General features: G+C 51.6%; 2 protein-coding genes across 2 annotated transcripts in view; both read right to left on the reverse strand.

Moving 5' to 3' along the window:
- LOC106808686 overlaps positions 1-2,910 on the reverse strand; it is a 22,582-nt gene extending 19,672 nt beyond the window's left edge. Inside the window, exon 1 of the mRNA XM_014811508.1 lies at positions 2,665-2,910. Within this exon, the coding sequence (XP_014666994.1) occupies positions 2,665-2,910 (246 nt within the window). The remainder of the gene's footprint in view (positions 1-2,664) is intronic.
- Positions 2,911-5,743: 2,833 nt separating this feature from the next.
- Positions 5,744-16,368, reverse strand: LOC106808687 (SET and MYND domain-containing protein 4-like). Its single transcript, XM_014811509.1, has 7 exons — positions 16,334-16,368; positions 14,666-14,740; positions 8,138-8,296; positions 7,835-7,940; positions 7,382-7,442; positions 6,368-6,519; positions 5,744-5,895 (listed from the first exon to the last, which is right to left on the reverse strand). The coding sequence occupies exons 1-7, from the start codon at positions 16,366-16,368 to the stop codon at positions 5,764-5,766; spliced, it is 720 nt and encodes a 239-aa protein (XP_014666995.1). The 3' UTR covers positions 5,744-5,763.
- Between the last annotated feature and the right edge of the window lie 2,872 nt (positions 16,369-19,240).

Genomic DNA, 19,240 nt, shown 5'->3' on the forward strand with positions numbered 1-19,240 from the left:
CTGTCGTGCAGCGACAAGACCGATAGTGATACGGGAGAGAGAGAGCGGAGCGAGGAGGGAGAGAGGCAGGCAAGGCCAGGGAAGGGGTGGAGGCAGGGAGGAGGGAGGCACGAGAAGAGGGAGGAGGAAGAGAGAGGGAGTCAGGCAGGCAAGGGGAAAGGGTGGAGGCAGGGAAGGTGAGGATTGGAAAGAGATGAGAGAGGCAGGCAGGAGGAGGAGAAAGGGATGGAGACAAGGGAGGGAAAAGGAAAGAGAGGAGGGAGGCAGGCAGGAGGAGAAAGAAAGGGGAGGAAGAGGCGTGGTAGCCAGATAGGAAAAAGGCGACGGAGAGAAGGAGGAAGGCGAGACAAGACAGCGACAGAAATGATGAAGAGGAATGAAGTAGCCCAGGGAGGAAGGAGGGACAATTACGCGTACTACTCCATTCCCCCTCCCTCCTCGCCCCATCTGCTGCCGCTTTCTAGTCGCATCTTGCACGCTGCAAGTAGAACGAGGCAAGGCTGATCGTTGAACTACGGCCCCGCTTTGCGATCGGCACACGAGTCTACCGCGTTTATATACTATACCTAGTAGACCGTACAGAAAATCACTCGGCTGAGCAGTTGATGTGCCTGCTCATTGGTTCATGGATCTAGCTCATGGTCACCTAGAGAAGGCCAGGCGGACAAGGGGTGCTTAACGCAGCGGCTCCGTGCGGGAAGGAGCGAGGGAGGCAAGCGAGATAGAGGAGAGAGGAGGGAGAGAGGAGAGCGAGACGAGAGAGAGAGGGAGAAGGTAGGAAAGAACTGGAAGGAGGGGGAGAGTGGGGAGAGCTGGAGGGAGGAGGGAGAAAGAGAGAGGAGGGAGAGGGGAGAGCGAGGGGAGAGCGGTAGGGAGGGAAGAGGGGAGAGGGAGAAGCGGGAGGAGGAGGGAGGAGAAAGGGAGGGAGAGCTCTCTCTCTCTCTCTCTTCTTCTTATATATATATATATATATATATATATATATATGTATATATTTATTTATTTATTTATCTATATCATATCATGTGTGTTTCTGTCTCTCTATCTCACTATATATATATATGGTGTACATTGATTGACATTGCCTATTCTAAATGCGCGAATAAGTTGTAGATTGAGTGTATAAGCATGCGCTCGCAAAATGTGACAGCGGGACGGATTACCGTAGCAGTAGTAGATCTCAGCTCCCGAGTCAACAGCCTTCATCGCCTTGACAACGAGCACATCCCCGTAAAAGCTGCAAGTCGTAATAACGGATGAGTCACGTAGCATGGGGTCAGACGGAATATCGGCCGCGGCAACAATATCCTATACTCTACCAAGAGATTAACAGGTACAGGACATTTTTGGTATGTGGTAGTAAACATTACCTAGTACATCACATACTACATAACGTGCTGCTCTTGCACTAAGATACGTTGCCATACCATTGTAGCGACGTAATATTATTGCCACCGGAAATTAATAGGCGACAGGCGTGCGTTTAACTTCCACTGGCATTAATATTATGTCGCTACTAGTAGTAATATTAGTAACTAGAAGTTTCTCTTGCACTAAGATAGTACACTGTTAGACATGCGCAGTGACATTTACGCCCAGTCGCCGCTTCACACCGAATTCAGCAGTCGTACTTCCAGATATGCGAATGCGAAGAGAGTCAACGTACACCAAGACCATCGAGGCAAAGTATGCATCGAGATCTTCTGCTTCCGAGCGGCAGCAGAGACTCGCCGCAGCAAGCGTCGCGACGCCGCCTAGCAACCCGTCGCGACGCCGCCTAGCAACCCGACGCGACGCCGCCTAGCAACCCGTCGCGACGCCTCCTAGCAACCCGTCGCGACGCCGCCTAGCAACCCGTCACGACGCCGCCTAGCAACCCGTCGTAACGCCGTATAGCAACCCGTCGCGACTCTGCCTAGCAACCCGTCGTAACGCCGCATAGCAACCTGTCGCGGCGACGCCTAGCAACCCGTCGCGACGCCGCCTAGCAACTCCTCGCGACGCCGCCTAGAAACCCGTCGCGGCGACGCCTAGCAACTCCTCGCGACGCCGCCTAGTAACCCGACGCGACGCTGCCTAGCAACTCCTCGCGACGCCGCCTAGAAACCCGTCGCGGCGACGCCTAGCAACTCCTCGCGACGCCGCCTAGTAACCCGACGCGACGCCTAGCAACCGCCTACGCACCTACAACCTCGTCGCACTCCCCAGCGAACCCGTCCGACGCTCACCGGTACACCCGGTCTCGACTTGCTAGCAACGACCGGCTAAACCCGCACTAGCCCTCCCTCACGCGACGCTACAACCCACGCGACGCGCTAGCAACCACGTCGCGGTCGGACGCCAGCAACTCGTCACGACGCCGTCTACAACACCTCGCGACCGCGTCCTAGCAACGCGTCGCGACGCCGCCTAGCACCCGACGCGACGGCCGCCTACAACCCTCACGACGCCGGCCTAGCACCTGCGTCGTAACGCCGGCATTAGCAACTCCGTCGCGTCGGCCTTCATATAGGCCAACCCGGCGCGGCACACCCTAGCTAATCCGACGCGACGCCGCCTAGCAACCGTCGCGGCGACGCCTAAGCAACCCGCGGCACGCTGCCGGACGTGCGCCACCGTACCTGTGACGACCATCGTTCGCAAGAGGATTCATACAATGCTCACGGATTGGATAGATGGGCACGGCGATCGGCGCGTCTGCTCCTGTTCTCGAGCACGGGCGCTCTCGTACGGTGGCGCCCTCGTGTACGTGGGCCCTCGGTTACGTGGCGGCGCCTCGTCAGCGGGGCTCGTGTCCGGTCCGTCCACTAGGGCGGTGATGCATGCGCGTGTGCACACCACCTGCTGGACATCGTGTGCAGCAGCGAACTCTGCGCAAACAATGATAACTGTGAAGGCAACGCTAAACATGATAATGCCCGTGAGCGCAGACGCTAACCATGGATTGCCTGTTGAGCGCAGACCTAACGCAGTGATGATCCGTGCGAGCAGACGAAACATATGATCGCGTGAGGCGGCAGCAACCTAAACATGATGATCCGTGATCGGCAGATGCGAAATCTATGCGATGCATGAGAGCAGACGCTAAACGAGTCATGACGCCAGAAGGCAGACGCAACAGATTGATCGCCCATGAGAGCAGAACGCTAAACGATGATAAGCCTGGTGACGGCCGGCAGACCAACTGATGAATAGCCGTGAGAGGCAGACCTAAACGATGATCTGCCGGTAGAGCAAGACCTAAACGATGATGATGCCGGACCGCAGAACGCTAAACGAAATGATGATTGCGTAAGCAACGCTAAACGATGACGCCCGGAGCGGCAGACGCTAAACGATGATGCGTGATACAACGCTAATACGAATGAGTCGTGAGCGCATGATGCAAACGATGAGGATGCCGTGAGAGCATACGCTAAACGATGATGATCCGTGAGAGGCAGACGCTAACTCTGATATCCGTGAGCGGCAGACGCTAAACGATGATGATGCCGTGAGCCCGCCAGACCTAAAATGAGATGCCGGCGAGCAGACGCTAAACGCATGAACGCACGTTGATAGGCAGAGACGCCAAACAGATGACCGTGAGCGCAGACGCGAAATATGATATGCGTAGCGCAGACCTAAACATGATTATGCGTGAGCAGCAGCCGCTAAACCGATGAGATGCGTGAGAGGCAGACCGCTAACGAGATGATTCCGTGAGCGCAAGCGCAAACGATGATATGCCTGTGAGAGGCAGACGCTAAACGTGAGCTGCCGGAGAGGCAGACCTAAACATGACCATGCCATGAAGGCAGACGCATAAACGATGAATGATGCCATGAGAGGCAGACGCTAAACGATATAATGCCGTGAGAGGGCAGACCGCTACACGATGATGATGCCATGAAGGCAGACGGCTAAACGAGATGATCCTGCATGAGAGGCAGACGCCTAAAGCGCTGATGATGCATGAAGGCAGACGCTACACGATGAGGATGCCATGAAGCAGACACGCTAAAAAGCGATTTTTGGGAAAAATGGAAAAATCGCCTGTGAGAGGCAGACCAAACAGATAATGCGTGAGCGCAGACGCTAAATGACTATGATCCGTGAAGGCAGATCGCTAAACGATGATATGCCCGGAGCGCAGACCTAACGATATGAGTCCGTGAGAGCAGACGCTAACACGATGAAGGAATGCCATGAGAGGCGACGCTAAGCGAATGATGATGGCCATGAGAGCAACGCTAAACCATGATGATGCCGTGAGAGGCAGACGCTAAACGATGATAATGCCGTGAGCCGGCAAGACGCTAAAAACGATGATGCCGGTGAGAGCGACGCAAACAGATGATCGGAAGCAGACGCTCTAATGCGATGATGACCTGTGAGAGCGACCTAAATGAGACGATGCCGTAGAGGCTGACGCTAAGCGATGATGATGCCGTGAAGAGCATGACGCTAAACATATGACTTGCATGAGAGGCAGACGCTAACATAGATCCGAGTGAGCAGCAGACGCTAACTACTATGAGCCGTGAGAGAGACGCTAAACGAATGAAATGATTCCGAAGCGCAGATAACGGCGAAGGCCACAATTAATAATAATCGTTTGCCCTCACCCGACCCAGGCGAAAAGTGGTAGGTAGGTAAGCTCTTTTTTTTATTTGAGGCGGGTCTTTACAAATTCGCATGGTGCACATAGTCTCGGGTAATATAATGTATAGCAGATTTATATAATACACGTGTCAGTGAATACAATTGAAAAAAAGAAAAAAAATGGAAAATCACTAAATAATTCGAGTCGCCCTTTTTGGCGGTCGGTCGCGGATGTGCAAACAAAGCAATATTTTATATGGCCTAAACCCAAGCATAGAACAACCGTAACCGAGCGATGAGAGCAGCCGCTAAACGTAAGCAGTGAAGCGGCCCGCAAACGAAGGCAGTGAGAGCAAACGCTAAAAACGCCAGCGGCAGGAGAGGCAGCCCGCCATAACGGAAGCATGAGAGCGCCGCTAAACGCAAGCATGAGAGGCCGCTCACTAAGCAGTGAGCGGCAGCCGCTAAACGTAAGCGATGAGAGGCGCCGCTAACGCGAAACAGTGAGAGCAGCCGCGAAACGTACGCAGTGAGAGGCAGCCGCTAAACTAACAGTGAGAGCAGCCGCTAAACGTGACCAGTGAGAGCAGCCGCAAACGAGCAGTGAGAGGCTGTCCGCTAAACCGTAAGCCAGTGAGAGCGGCGCAAACGTCAGCAGTGAGAGGCGGCCGCTAACGTGAGCAGTGAGAGGCAGCCCTAAACCAAGCATGAAGCAGGCCCGCTAAACGCAAGCCATGAGAGGCAGCATAGCCAGCCAAGGAATGCGCAGACACTGCCTTTCGTTCACGATTCACTGTCGAACGCATGCTATCTTACACACTCAGTGTTTTCTGTTTGTCCAGCCAAATTCACGCCTCGCACGTCTGTCCACATAGCTCAAGCATCCATACTACTACAACTCTCGTCCCTCGCCTCACACACATCCCTACTACCACAACTTCTCCCCTCTCCCACACACACTCCCTACTACCACAACTTCTCCCCTCTCCCACACACACTCCCTACTACCACAACTTCTCCCCTCTCCCACACACACTCCCTACTACCACAACTTCTCCCCTCTCCCACACCACAAACCCTTTCTTCTCAGTTTCACTCTTCTCTCACAAGCATTCCCTACCTGTACAGCTTCACTTCTCTCACAAGCATTCCCTATCTGTACAGCTTCACTTCTCTCCCTCACACACTCCCCTTCTTTTTCCCAGCACACACACCTATGTATGTGATGTCATCGCTGGAAAACGGCAAGCCGGCAGGAGGCGTGTCGAAAAAGGAAACCTTTTTCAGAAGTGTGAGCAGCAACACTGCACTCTGAAAACGTAAATTTAGTGTAAATGCGGAGCGTATACATACGCAGGGTGCGAAATTAACGGAGCGGAGTGCGAGTCCGGAGTCAAATACTCCCTGATTTACTGTCGGACTCCCTGATTTGACATATGCAGGAGTCCATGTGACTCCCTGAAAATTCTGCTATATACTAACTAGTTCGTTCCAAAGCACGGCTTCGCGGTATTACCGTATTTTTTCACCAAATGTCCAAAGAAAATTTGGCAGACGTGCAACCGCACGAATCTTCAAAATAAGCACATGCGTTATTGTTAATATCTTTAGTTTGGACTTCAGACTGTGGACTCCCCTCATTGCTGTGACCTCCCTCTTTTTGAGGGCAGGGAGTCCGTTGAACTCACTTGTTCAAAAGTTCATTTCTACCCCTGCATACGTATTCATATCTTTACTATATGTTGGATGCTGAGGATTTCTTGTGTGACAGACAGATGCGTACTGTAGCGTAACAGAAGTTGTCTTTGACGTTCAGATCTTCCTCATGTGTCATAAGGTTGTAGACAGACCTGTAGTGGTTGCCATAGAAACCCTGAGAATCGCACCCTTTTATGTTGTTGACCGAACTTTCCATTGACAGAGTCTTTCTGAATTCTGAAAATTTGAAGTAGAGTAACAATGATAGCATTTGAAACGCCACAGAAATGTTCATGCCATGGTGATAAAAGCAATGTTTAGATGTTGCTTAGATCCCTACCCTTCACCTCTTGCCTATCATGACAGCATAGCCTCGCGCAGACCTGCGATTTTTTCATGCAACTTGACAGCGATTCTAGAATCGCTGTAAAAATTGCTGTGAAATCACTACGTCTACGGGAATGTGCAACTGCAACCCGTATCGATTCTGGCCACTTGCGACGAGTTGCAAGAAATCAAACTTGTTTGATTTTGAGCGATTCGTCGCTCCCAATCGCTCCCAAATTGCCCTAGAATTGCTTCGAAATCGCATGTGTGCGCACACGCGGTGACACATCGACCGATCGCTTGCGGTTGCAGGTTGCAGCGACGAGCAACCAAAAATCGCAGGTCTGCACTAGGCTTAAGAGTGCACACAAAACCCAATGCGATATGTCACATCAAAAATATTTTGCATACATGCAGAATCACAAAGAATGAATGAATACCCTCACGGTAAGGCCACAATTAAAATATCTTTGTTTGCCTTCACCCGACCCAGGCTGAAAAGTTTGGGTAGGTAGGTAGGCTTTTTTTTACAAATTCAGCATGGTGTCTACATGCTCGGGTGTGCTTGTGTGGAGATACCTTTTATGTTGAATGTTTGTTTTGCTTGGTACATATAATGTATTGCCTACAGATTTATATAATATAGAGTGATACAATTTGTAAAAAAAAAAGAATGGGAAAGATCAATAATTTTTTTTTAGTCAGCCCCTTTTTGGCAGGTCGGTCGGGCGAGGGCAAACAAACAATATTGTTAATATGGCCTAATACCCACCTAGCAGAGAGTTGCCACCTGACATGAGAATAATCCGGAATGCAAGGTGAGCCACCCCTGTCTGGGAACAACAATAATGCAGGTATCATCGATATATAATAATATAATCACTGGTAGTTACTGGCTTCTACTGTTTACCTACTTTCACAGTTCTAAATGTGCCAAATGTGTGTGTGTGCATGCGCCGTGCGTGCGTGCGTGCGTGCGTGCGGGCGTGCGCGCATGCTGGCGCGTGTGCATGCATGTTTAACACATTCAGCGATATCAGTAATACAATTTCAATTTCATTTAATGGCCTGCACAGTGTCATTACAGCTTTGGAAGCGACTGACTGCCCTCAATCCACTAGTTGCTGTGACACCTCATTGGTTGAAAACTCCCCCCCCCCTATAGCATCACCTGCGCCAGCTCTCGATGAATATTCCGAGACGACAATTATCGACGCACACTCACAGCATAGAGAACATCCAGGTGGCAGCACTCGTACTTGTGGTAGGAATTCCACGAGGCATCCCTGCACGCCATGCTGCAATAGCGCACCTGTGTGCACTCGCGACACCTGGGGGCAAACAAGACATCAAATCAATCTTCCCACATCATTGACAATAACAACGCAAATTAAAAATAGACTTTGTGACAATGCGCACATACAGTATAGAAAAGGTACAATCTGCAATTCGACTCCAAATACGAAAAATATTAATCAAAGTGAAACCTTCCACATTACACCCACCTCCCTCCTGCTTAATCTCTTACCCGACGGGATAGGAAAGGCTGCGGTAGCAGTGGTGGCAGTGCGTTGTCTCATGATCCTGCAGCAGTACTGAGGCGTATGGCTTCTCCACAAAGAGGACGTCTCCGGCGGTGACGGCATCCCTGGCCTGCAGAGGGAAACGAACACCGATGGCTACAGAGCTGGTATTGACACCAGACTAGCTGGCAAATAGAGGATAAAGACCAGCTTAGGTGACGCTGCCAATGCGACTTAACTATCCACAACTGGTTGCCCGTGTTCAGCTGCAATGGAACACTCGCACACTCGGGTTGACCTTAGTACTAGTATGACCTTTCTCGATTGATTGTAACTAAAATGAAAGTGTCAATGACACTGTAGCTCCCCAGAAAAAAAGACACAAATGAGTGAGTAAGAAGAAGTCAGTTTTAATTGAGCAACCATCGACGTACATTATAGAAACGATTGCCATCTGTATATCGCAATAATTTATAAACCAAAATGAATCACAATTTGTGACCGTAGATGGCGCTATACCCGCTTTGTTGCGATGGCGTTTGAAATAAATAGGTTATGCTGCGTTCCGACATGTTTTGTAAAACTTTACTCTAATATAGACGTTTTATACTCTCCCCTCCTCTCTCCCCTCTTCCCTCCTCTCTCTTTCTCCCCTCCTCCCTCCAGCTCTCCCCTCCTCTCCCCTCCTCCCTTCCTCTCTCCCTCTCTCTCTCTCCCCTCCTCTCTCCCCTCCTCTCTCCCTCTCCCCTCCTCCCTCCTTCCCGCACGGAGCCGCTGCGTAAGCACCGCCCGGTCGCTGGCCTCTTCTAGGTGACCATGAGCTAATCCATGAACCAATGAGAGGCAATCAACGCCAGCCCGAGTGATTTCTGACGGTTATATATATATATATAAACGGTAGACCTTGTGCCGATCGCAAACGGGGCCGTAGTTCAACGATCAGCCTTGGCTCGGTTCTACTTAGCAGCGGCAAGGATGCGATAAAAGTGGGACAGATGGGCGAGGAGGGAGGAGGGGGAATGGAGTAGTCGTAATGTCCCCTCCCTTCCTCCCGGGCTACTTCATTCCTCTTCATCATTTCTTTCTGTGTCTTGTCTCCCTTCCTTCCTTCCTCCCTCCCTTTTTCCTATCTGCCTACCACGCCTCTCTCCCTCCTTTCTTTCTTCCTCCCTGCCTGCCTCCCTTCCTCTCTTCCTTTTCCCTCCCTGTCTCCATCCCTTTCTCCTCCCTGCCTGCCTCTCTCATCTCTTCCTCCCTCCCTCCCTGCCTCCACCCCTTCCCCTTGCCTGCCTGCCTCCCTCCTCTCTTCCTCCTCCCTCTTCTCGTCCTCCCTCCCTCCCTGCCTCCACCCCTTCCCCTTGCCTGCCTCCCTCCTCCCTCCTCGCTCCCTCTCCTCTCTCCGTATCACTATCGGCTTGTCGCGCACACAGCTTTGTTAGCAGCGAGTGCACCCGACCTGCTGTCGTGCCCTTGTTGTTCCCGCCGCCGCTGCCGACGCCGCTGTCGACGCCGCCGCCGCCGCGCTCCAGTAGAGAGTTATATTACCTAGTAGTTAATCAGACGGTGCGGCCGGTGCGCGGACAGGTCAAGGCAGGGCGGTTCGTCAGACGGAGGCGGTGCGGCAGCAGCAGCAGCAGCAGAAACACCTGCAGATCACCACGCGTACGAGGGTGGAATTAGTCCACGTATAGAGAGAGAGAGAGAGAGGAGAGAGAGACAGAGAGAGAGAGAGAGAGAGAGAGAGAGAGAGAGAGAGAGAGAGAGAGAGAGAGAGAGAGAGAGAGAGAGAGAGAGAGAGAGAGAGAGAGAAAGAGAGAGTGAGACGCTGCCGCCGGCATTCGTGTTATATTCGTGATATCTAAGCTAAATACAACCCCGATTACAGACCCCCCCCCCCGTTAAAGCCGCGACATACGACCACCACCCCCCCTGTTCGCGGTGTTTCGGTCCTGAATTCTCTTGCAGGGGTATTGTTACCGCCGGAGCTCTTTGTCGCTCGTTCCAACCACCTTGGGGATTGAGGGGTGGGCAGTATGGTAGAGAGATGGGTAGAAATATTAGGCTCGATGTGAATACATGGGTGACATCGTAGGGGGAAGAACAGAGGGCTGGGAGGGGGACATAACCATGCTACTAAAGGTGGACAGAGCAGTGGTTGACAGTTGACAGCACAGCTCGTCATCCTAAACGAGCAAATGGTGACAATATCAGCTTTATCACTATTAGATCACCCGTCCTTACCTCGCTCTGTGAACTATTTCACTTCACCCCTACCTTAAATCCAAACAACTGCCAAAACTGATTTCAGCACTGTGTTAGAGGGCATAGATGCTGCTGCACTGCGCAGTGGAAATAGTCACCAACCCTCCCGTGGGCCCGAGTATGAGTCCATTGTCAAAACTCGATCACGTATATTAATCCTTCATCCCTCGCACCGTAGATATGCCTCACCTGGTCTGTTCGTGCATGCTGCATCCTAGCATAATGTTGCATCCTAATGTTGCAGCCTAACATAATGTTGCATCCTAACATAATGTTGCATCCTAACATAATGTTGCATCCTAACATAATGTTGCAGCCTAACATAATGCTGCATCCTAACATAATGCTGCATCCTAACATAATGTTAAACTAAAATAACCTCTGCCGTTAGCTCAGCTGCCGCATCCCGCAGCAGTAATTAGCAGATAGCATAGTGTAGAACTATAGTATAGTATCTCCTCATAGTATGTATACATATTATAGTAGATTAGCACTAGAGTCTGCTAACTAACTGCTATAGTTGTCCGGAGATAACGAATGAGAACAACATCCAACTCGGTGTGATTCACCCTCACCCTCCCTCCCTCCCCCACCCACTCCAACATCGCTAGACGGGCACCACGTCCTCGCCGACGTCGTGCGCCGGACCGCTACCGGAGACGCCGGCGTCCGTCTAGCCGTCGCCCGTGGGCACACGGGGTGGCAACGGCAGAGCGGCGGGGCGGCGGAAGGAAGTGGGTCAGGCGCGGTGCGGGAGCGCGCAAAGTATGTCAGGCTCCCTCGTCAAGGCTGCTGCGGCGGCAAACTGTGCCAGAGCGGGTCATGCGGGGCTAGCGAGGCGGCCACGGCGGGCAGGTCAGTCCGTCACCACCCCCGCTCCGTGCGTTGACCTGCCCGCCTCCCCCTCCCCTCCCTCCTTCGTCCGAGGTCTGCGGCTGACAGAGAAGATCGAGAGATCGCTGGAGGGGAAACCGGTGCAGGAGAGAGGCGAGAGTAGTGGTGGTGGTGGTGGTGGGGGAGGGGGAGGGAGGAGAACAACAGCGAGAGTGAGACGCACGTATAGTGGTTGTCGTTAGAATGAATTAGTAGGTATATAGTGGGAGCTTGTGCGTAGTCTTCTTTCTATTTACAGGGTGATGAGTGAGGGGAAAAATTGCTCTAGTCTAGTGATGAGTCTATTGAATAGAGATGAACGAGAGAGAGAGGGAGAGAGATAGAGAGAGAGAGGGAGAGAGCGAGAGAAGATAATGAGATAGAGCGGATAGGCAGCGGGAGAAGGCGAGAGAGTGCGCGAGAGAGAGAAAGATTAAAGTAGTGACATGAGGGCATTAAGGTTATCATATGTTATTAGTCACACTAGAGTGGCTGGGCATCTGGTAACAACAACTTACATTAACGCAAGACCGTTGGCCTTTAGTGTACCCTTACAAGATGCAGAGCCTGCCGAAATTGATCTTGTGGTATAGAAAATCTAAAAACTTTAAATCTTTCAGGTGACGGATTTTCCTCACCAAGTAGGTCGATCTAGGACAACGAGTCCATTTAGGGCACAATACTACCATAATTTAATAGCAGGAGTATACATCGATTAAGAATAAAGCTAACAATCGATATGCATACCATTGTAGTGCTACAACAACAACACCAAAGATCACATAATATAATCTAATTTTCTGAGCTCTATGATACTACGGATAGTGAGAACAAAAATAATATAACCTACAGCAGATCATTTGTCAAGGCCGTCTCCACCCCCTAGCGACTTAATGAGAGTCAAACTGTGAGCTGACATCGCGTTAATGGCGGACATTTATAGGCTAAAATCGCTACAAACATCCCGCGGAAACTCTGAAGGTTAGCCAGCTTTGTCACAGATGCATTCTTCCCGGTCCTCGCAAGGAAAGGAGATAAAGTAGAGAGAGTAGAGAGAGAGAGAGAGAGAGAGAGAGAGAAGAGATCGAGACAGATACAGAGAGAGAGACAGATACAGCAGAGAGAGACGAGAGCGGCGTGTAGGGCTAGTGCTGGCCACCCTGGTCGATGCTACGTTTCATTAATTTAAACTTGGGTACGTAAAACGCTTGCAATCACACACCCTAACGCGCCGGGCTATAGAAGATAAGAACTAAAGTCTTGCACTAATAATTTCAAATGCATACGTATACCCTAGCAGAATATTCGATTTAACCGCATCACTATCAGCAGGTCTTCCCTGGATTTCAGTAGGCATAGTTAGAGGAAATCAGGCAATACATCCCTGGGGCCCGTTGTCAGAACAAAAATTGTCGTTAAACAGTTAACTTAGAATTAAGTCTTAACATTAATTAGAAGTAAAGCATTAATTTAGTCTTAACATTAACTTTTTCTCTTGAGCCGTCGACAGAAACGCTGCGAAAGTTACCCTGAATGAAAAATCGGTCGCAGATATTTTTTTTTTTCCTTTTTTTTTTTTTTTTCCTGATTAACAATACGACACACAAGGCGCTGTAGACCGTCTACGAGAAAATGTTATGTTAAGACTAATTTGTTGTCTGACAACGCGGGTCCAGATGGCTAATTAATTCACGCGTCGTTAGGGCGCCCAATACACAGGTAAAGTCATGTCAATACTATCAAGCTGTGAAAACACGACGCATGACTGCAAATATGTTAAACCACAGCCGGAAACTAAGGGCATGTCTGATTCGGCCACTTAACAGTGATTGACTCACCGTACATCACGTAAGCTAACAGAATTATGTCGCACTGTTTTCACAAAATGTAAGGCGATTCTGTCACTTTTTATGGTTTAACTTTGCGCTGCATTATAACTTCCTATTTTGCTATTCGTTCGACGTGAACAAACACTCGGACTCAATGCGCACAGCGGCCATAGCAAGCATTTAAATGTCATGATAAATAATCAAATTGCCCCAGATTTTTTAGATTTTGAACTACGAAACAAATCCTCATCAGGTAAATAATTTAGGAATACATTTAGTCCGTTATTACTTACTTTTCCATGTAAAAAATTGCAATTTTTTTTTACATAACCATATAATACCATAGAAAATTCATGACGTAGACAAATTAAGGAACATCGCGAAGAATTTGAAGGGACGTCACTAGGTAACTAGGCTTCGCGGACTGCACTAGAACAGCCCGGCCGCTCTCGGGTTAGCTTACCCTAATTACGAAATGCGCAGCGATCTTACTACCGAGACACACGCTCAACGCTTGAAGGCGTTTCAACGTAATGTCATCGGCGATTGGTACTGTACGGCATCAACCGTAAATTACCTTCATGTCAGCTATAGCGCCGCCTATCGGCACGATTAAGGAACTAATGGTAGCCGACTACCACTCCGGGTTAACAACCGCCCACCGCCGTGCGCGCATGATTAATGAGCAGTGCTAGACCCGCAGACAGGATCTTAACCCGTCGGGTTAGCTTAACCAGCTAGCGCGGACCGTCAACATCAGGGCGCCAGGCTTAGAGCTATTCCGGGTTAAGGCTGCAACCCGGGTTATGCGTGGAACCGCGGGGAAAAGCGGCCGTCGTGTAGACGCTTCATCCGAATATAACATCCTCGTGTCGACGCAGGCTAGCGGCTACACTACATATGCTAAAAGGCCGGCTGACTACCGGATGGCAGCTGCGGTCAGTAACATGAGCTAGAAGATTAGTAGACGCTGGCGCTCGCTCGGTGTCGCAGTGTGGAAGCGACGCGCAGTCGGAAGAAGTACTGCTGGCCTGAGCCGCGCGCAGGAGACTGCGCTCATGCGTCGTCGGCATGCGCCGGCTAGCAGGACCTAGGTGAGCGTGAAGCGGGCACCGCTCCTTCACACACTCCACAGGCTAGCTTGCTTAGTGCCGCTAGGTGAGGCCACGCGATGCCGTGACACGCCAGCGCCTAGAAGTAGCGTGGTATAAGTCGAATAGGTTGAGAATGAGTTTTCCTCTCGGGGGGCCTCTCGGTATCTCGCTCTCTCGCTCTCTCTCTCTCTCTTCTCTCTCTCTCTCTCTCTCCTCTCTCTCTCGGCTCTCTCTCTCTCTCTCTTTCTATATCATATATATATATAATATATATATCATATATATATATATGTATATATTATTTATTTATTTACTCTATATGCATATCATGTGTGTTTTCTGTCGTCTCTATTTTCTCACTATATATATATATGGTGTACAGGTTGATTGACATCTGCCTACTTCTAAATGCGCGAATAAGGTTGTAGATTGAGTGTATAACCATGCGCTCGCAAATGTACAGCGGGACGATTACCGTAGGCAGTAGTAGATGCTCAGCTCCGAGTCAACAGCCTTCATCGGCTTGACACGAGTCACATCCCCGTAAAGGCTGCCAAAGTCGTAAATAACGGATGATCACGTAAGGCATGGGGTCAGACGGAGATATCGGCCCGGGGCGCAACAATATGCCTATACTCTACCAGAGATCTAACAGGAGCAGGGCCTTTTTGTATGTGGTAGTAAACATTACCTAAGTACATCACATATCTAGCATAACGTGCTGCTCTTGGCTAAGATCCGTTGCCATACCATTGTAGGCGACGTATAAGATACTTACTTTGGGCCACCCGGAAATTAATCGCCGACAGGCGTGCGTTAACAGTTTTTATAAGATGTCGATTTTTTGGAGGGGTGAGTCGATGAGAAGGGTATATGATATTTGTGTGGTGTGTTGGGTGCACGACAATTGTGTTATTTTTCGGGATGTGTATCGCGACGAAACGTGGACGATTAAATTATGTCGGCCTACTAGTAGTAATATTATGTAACTAGAAGTTTCTCTTGCAGCTAAGATAGTACACGTTAGACATGCGCAGTGCACATTTACGCCAGTCGGCCGCTTCCACACCGAATTCAAGCAGTCGTACTTCAGATAATCGGCGAATGCGAAGAGAGTCAACGTACACCAAGACATCAGAGGCAAAAAGTATGCATGCGAGATCTCTGCTTGGCCGAGCGGCAGCGAGACTCGCCGGCAGCAAGCGTCGCGACGCGCCTAGCAACGCTCGCGACGCCGCCTAGCACCGACGGCGACGCCGCCTAGCAACCGGGCGTCGCGACGACCTCCTAGGCAACCCGTCGCGAGCCGCCTAGCCACCCGCTCACGGAACGCCGCCTAGGCAACCCGTCGTCCACGCCGTATAGCAACCCGTCGCTCGCGACTCTGCCTAGCAACCCGTCGTAACGTCGCATAGCAACCTGTCGCGGCGACGCCTAGCAACCCGTCGCGACGCCGCCTAGCAACTCCTCGCGACGCCGCCTAGAAACCCGTCGCGGCGACGCCTAGCAACTCCTCGCGACGCCGCCTAGTAACCCAACGCGACGCCGCCTAGCAACTCCTCGCGACGCCGCCTAGAAACCCGTCGCGACGCTTCCTAGCAACCCGTCGCGACGCCGCATAGCAACGCGTCGCGACGCCGCCTAGCAAACCGTCGCGACGCCGCCTAGCAACCCGTCGCGACGTCACCTAGCAACCCGTCGCGACTCCGCCTAGCAACCCGTCGCGACGTCACCTAGCAACCCGTCGCGACTCTGCCTAGCAACCCGTCGTAACGCCGCATAGCAACCCGTCACGGCGACGCCTAGCAACCCGACGCGACGCCGCCTAGCAACCCGTCGCGGCGACGCCTAGCAACTCGTCACGACGCCTCCTAGCAACCCGTCGCGACGGCTCCTAGCAACGCGTCGCGACGCCGCCTAGCAACCCGACGCGACGCCGCCTAGCAACCCGTCACGACGCCGCCTAGCAACCCGTCACGACGCCGCCTAGCAACCCGTCGTAACGCCGCATAGCAACCCGTCGCGTCGCCTCCTAGCAACCCGGCGCGGCGACACCTAGCAATCCGACGCGACGCCGCCTAGCAACCCGTCGCGGCGACGCCTAGCAACCCGTCGCGACGCTGCCGCACGTGGCGCCACCTACCTGTTGACGACCATCGGTTCGCAAGAGTGATTCATCATGCTCACGATTGGATAGATGGCAACGGCGATGCGCGTCTGCTCCTGTGTCTCGAGCACGGTGGCGCTCTCGTGTACGGTGGCGCCCTCGTGTACGGTGGCGCCCTCGTGTACGGTGGCGCCCTCGTGTACGGTGGCGCCCTCGTGCAGCGGGGTCGTGTCGGTCGTCAGCAGGGCGGTGATGGCATGCGCGTTGCACACCACCTGCTGGACATGTCGGTGCAGCAGCGAACCTGCGACAAACAATGATGATGCCGTGAGAGGCAGACGCTAAACGATGATAATGCCGTGAGCGGCAGACGCTAAACGATGATGCCGTGAGCGGCAGACGCTAAACGATGATGATGCCGTGAGAGGCAGACGCTAAACGATGATGATGCCGTGAGCGGCAGACGCTAAACGATGATGATGCCGTGAGCGGCAGATGCTAAACTATGATGATGCCATGAGAGGCAGACGCTAAACGATGATGATGCCATGAGAGGCAGACGCTAAACGATGATGATGCCATGAGAGGCAGACGCTAAACGATGATGATGCCGTGAGAGGCAGACGCTAAACGATGATGATGCCATGAGAGGCAGACGCTAAACGATGATGATGCCGTGAGAGGCAGACGCTAAACTATGATGATGCCGTGAGAGGCAGACGCTAAACTATGATGATGCCGTGCAGCGGGCAGGACACGCTAAACGATGATGAGCCGGTAGAGCGGCAGACGCTAAACGATGATGATGCGTGCCCGAGGCCGACGCTAACCGATGATTGATGGCCGTGAGAGGCAGTACTGCTAAACGATTGATGATGTCGTGAGCGGAAGATCGCGAAATGATCGATGTGCCGTGAGAGGCGGCGCTTGCTAAACGATGATGATGCCTGTGAGCGGCAGACCGCTAAACGATATGATGCCGTGAGAGGCAGACGCTAAACGATGATGATGCCGGTGAGCGCAGACGGCTAACGATGATGATGCGTGAGAGGCAGACGCTAATCGATGATGATGCGCGTGAGAGGCAGACGGCTAACGATGATCAGCATGAGAGGCAGACTCAAACGATGATGATGCCATGAGAGGCAGACCGCTAACGATGATGATGCGTGAGAAGAGACGCTAAAAACGATGATGAGGCCAATGAGAGGCAGACGCTAAACGATGATGATGCCATGCAGAGGCAGACGCTAACGATGATGATGCCATGAGAGGCGACGCTAACAGATGGATGATGCACTGAGAGGCAGACGCTAAACGATGATGATGCCGTTGAGAGCAGACGCTAAACGATGAGAATTGCCGTGAGCGGCAGCACGCTAAATGATGATGAATGCCGTGAGAGGCAGACGCTAAAGATGATGATGCCGTGAGGGGCAGAGCGCTGAAACGATGATGATGCCGTGAGAGGCAGACGCTAAACGATTGATGATGCCATGAGAGGCAGACGTAACGATGCATGATGCCATGAGAGGCAGACGCATAAACGATAAGGTGATGCCGTGAGAGGCAGACGCTAAAGCGATGATAATGCCGTGAGCGGCAGACGCTAAACGATGATGCGTGAAGGCAAGACGCTAAACGATGATGATGCGTGAGAGGCGAGACGCTAAATGATGATGATGCGCGTGAGAGGCAGACGCTAAATGATGAGCGATGCGTGAGGCCGCGTGAGAGATGCCTACGAGCAGACGTAACGATTGATGATGGCCATGAGAGGCAGACGCTAAGTATATGCAAGAGTGGAACGAAAGCTATGATGATGCGCGTGAGAGGGCAGACGCTAAACTATGATGATGCCGTTGAGAGGCAGACGGCTAAAACGATGATATGCCGTTAAGCGGCAGATCGCTAAAGGCCACAATTAGATAAAATCGTTTGCCCTCACCGCGACCCAGGCTGAAAGGCGGGTGGAGTGGGTTGGTAGGTAGGTAGGCTTCTGTTTTTTTTATTTTGAGGGCGGTCTTTGTTACAAATTTCAGCATGGGTGTCTAACATGCTCGGGTATATATAGTATAACAGATTTATATAAATGTTCACAGTGGTCCAGTGATTACAATATTTGTAAAAAAAAAAAAAAAATGGGAAAGCAATCAATAAATGAATTCGAGTCGGCCGCCTTTTGGCGGGTCGGTCGGTCTGAGGCAAACAACAATATTTTTATTATGGCCTAAAACGCAAAGCCAGTGAGAAAGCAACCGTTATAAGCACGAAGAGCGCCGCAATAGCGATGAGAGCAGCCCGTCTAAACGAACAGTGAGAGCGCCGCAGAGTCGTGAGAGCGACGCTAAACGCAAGCAGTGAGAGGCAGCCGGCTAAAACGTAAGCAGTAGGAGGCGGCCCTAAACGCAAGCAGTGAGAGGCGGCCGCTAAACTAAGCATGAGCGGCAGCGCTAAACGTAAGGCAGTGAGAGGCAGCCGCTAAACGGAACATGTGAGAGGCAGCCGCCTAATCGTAAGCAGTGAGAAAGCAGGCCGCTAAACGTAAGCAGTGAGAGGCAGCCGCTAAACGTGAGCAGTGAGAGCGGGCCGCTATAAAGCGCAAGCAGTGAGAAGGGCGGCCGTAAACGTAAGCAGTGAGAGGCGGCCCGCTAAACGTAAGCTAGTGAGAGCGCCCGGGGCTAAAGGCGTGAGGGCAGTTGAGAGGCAGCGCTATAACCGCAGCAGTGAGAGCACGCCGCTAAACGCAAGGGCAGTCGAGCAGGCAGATGCAGCCAGAGGAATGTGCAGACGACTGCTTGCTTCGTTTCACGATTCCCTCGTTCGAACCATTGCTATCTTACACACTCAAGTGGTTTTGTTTGTCCGCAGTCCAATTCACTGCCTCAGCACGTCTCAGCTACATAGCGTGTCAGCTTCCCTACTACCACAACTTCTCTCCTG

The sequence above is a fragment of the Priapulus caudatus genome, unplaced genomic scaffold, assembly GCF_000485595.1.
Source record: "Priapulus caudatus unplaced genomic scaffold, Priapulus_caudatus-5.0.1 Scaffold296, whole genome shotgun sequence".
In the NCBI taxonomy this organism is placed as follows: Eukaryota; Metazoa; Priapulida; class Priapulimorpha; order Priapulimorphida; family Priapulidae; genus Priapulus; species Priapulus caudatus.

Excerpts from the sequence above, each read along its gene's own strand:
- LOC106808687 (XM_014811509.1), bottom strand. The coding sequence starts at position 16,368 with ATGAATCACTCTTGCGAACCGATGGTCGTCAACAG. Across the intron at positions 8,297-14,665 it reads AGCATCTACTACTGCCTACG|CTCTGTAGCCATCGGTGTTC; the intron begins GTAATCGTCCCG and ends TGTCAATACCAG. Across the intron at positions 6,520-7,381 it reads AGGTGGCAACTCTCTGCTAG|AATTCAGAAAGACTCTGTCA; the intron begins GTGGGTATTAGG and ends TCAAATTTTCAG.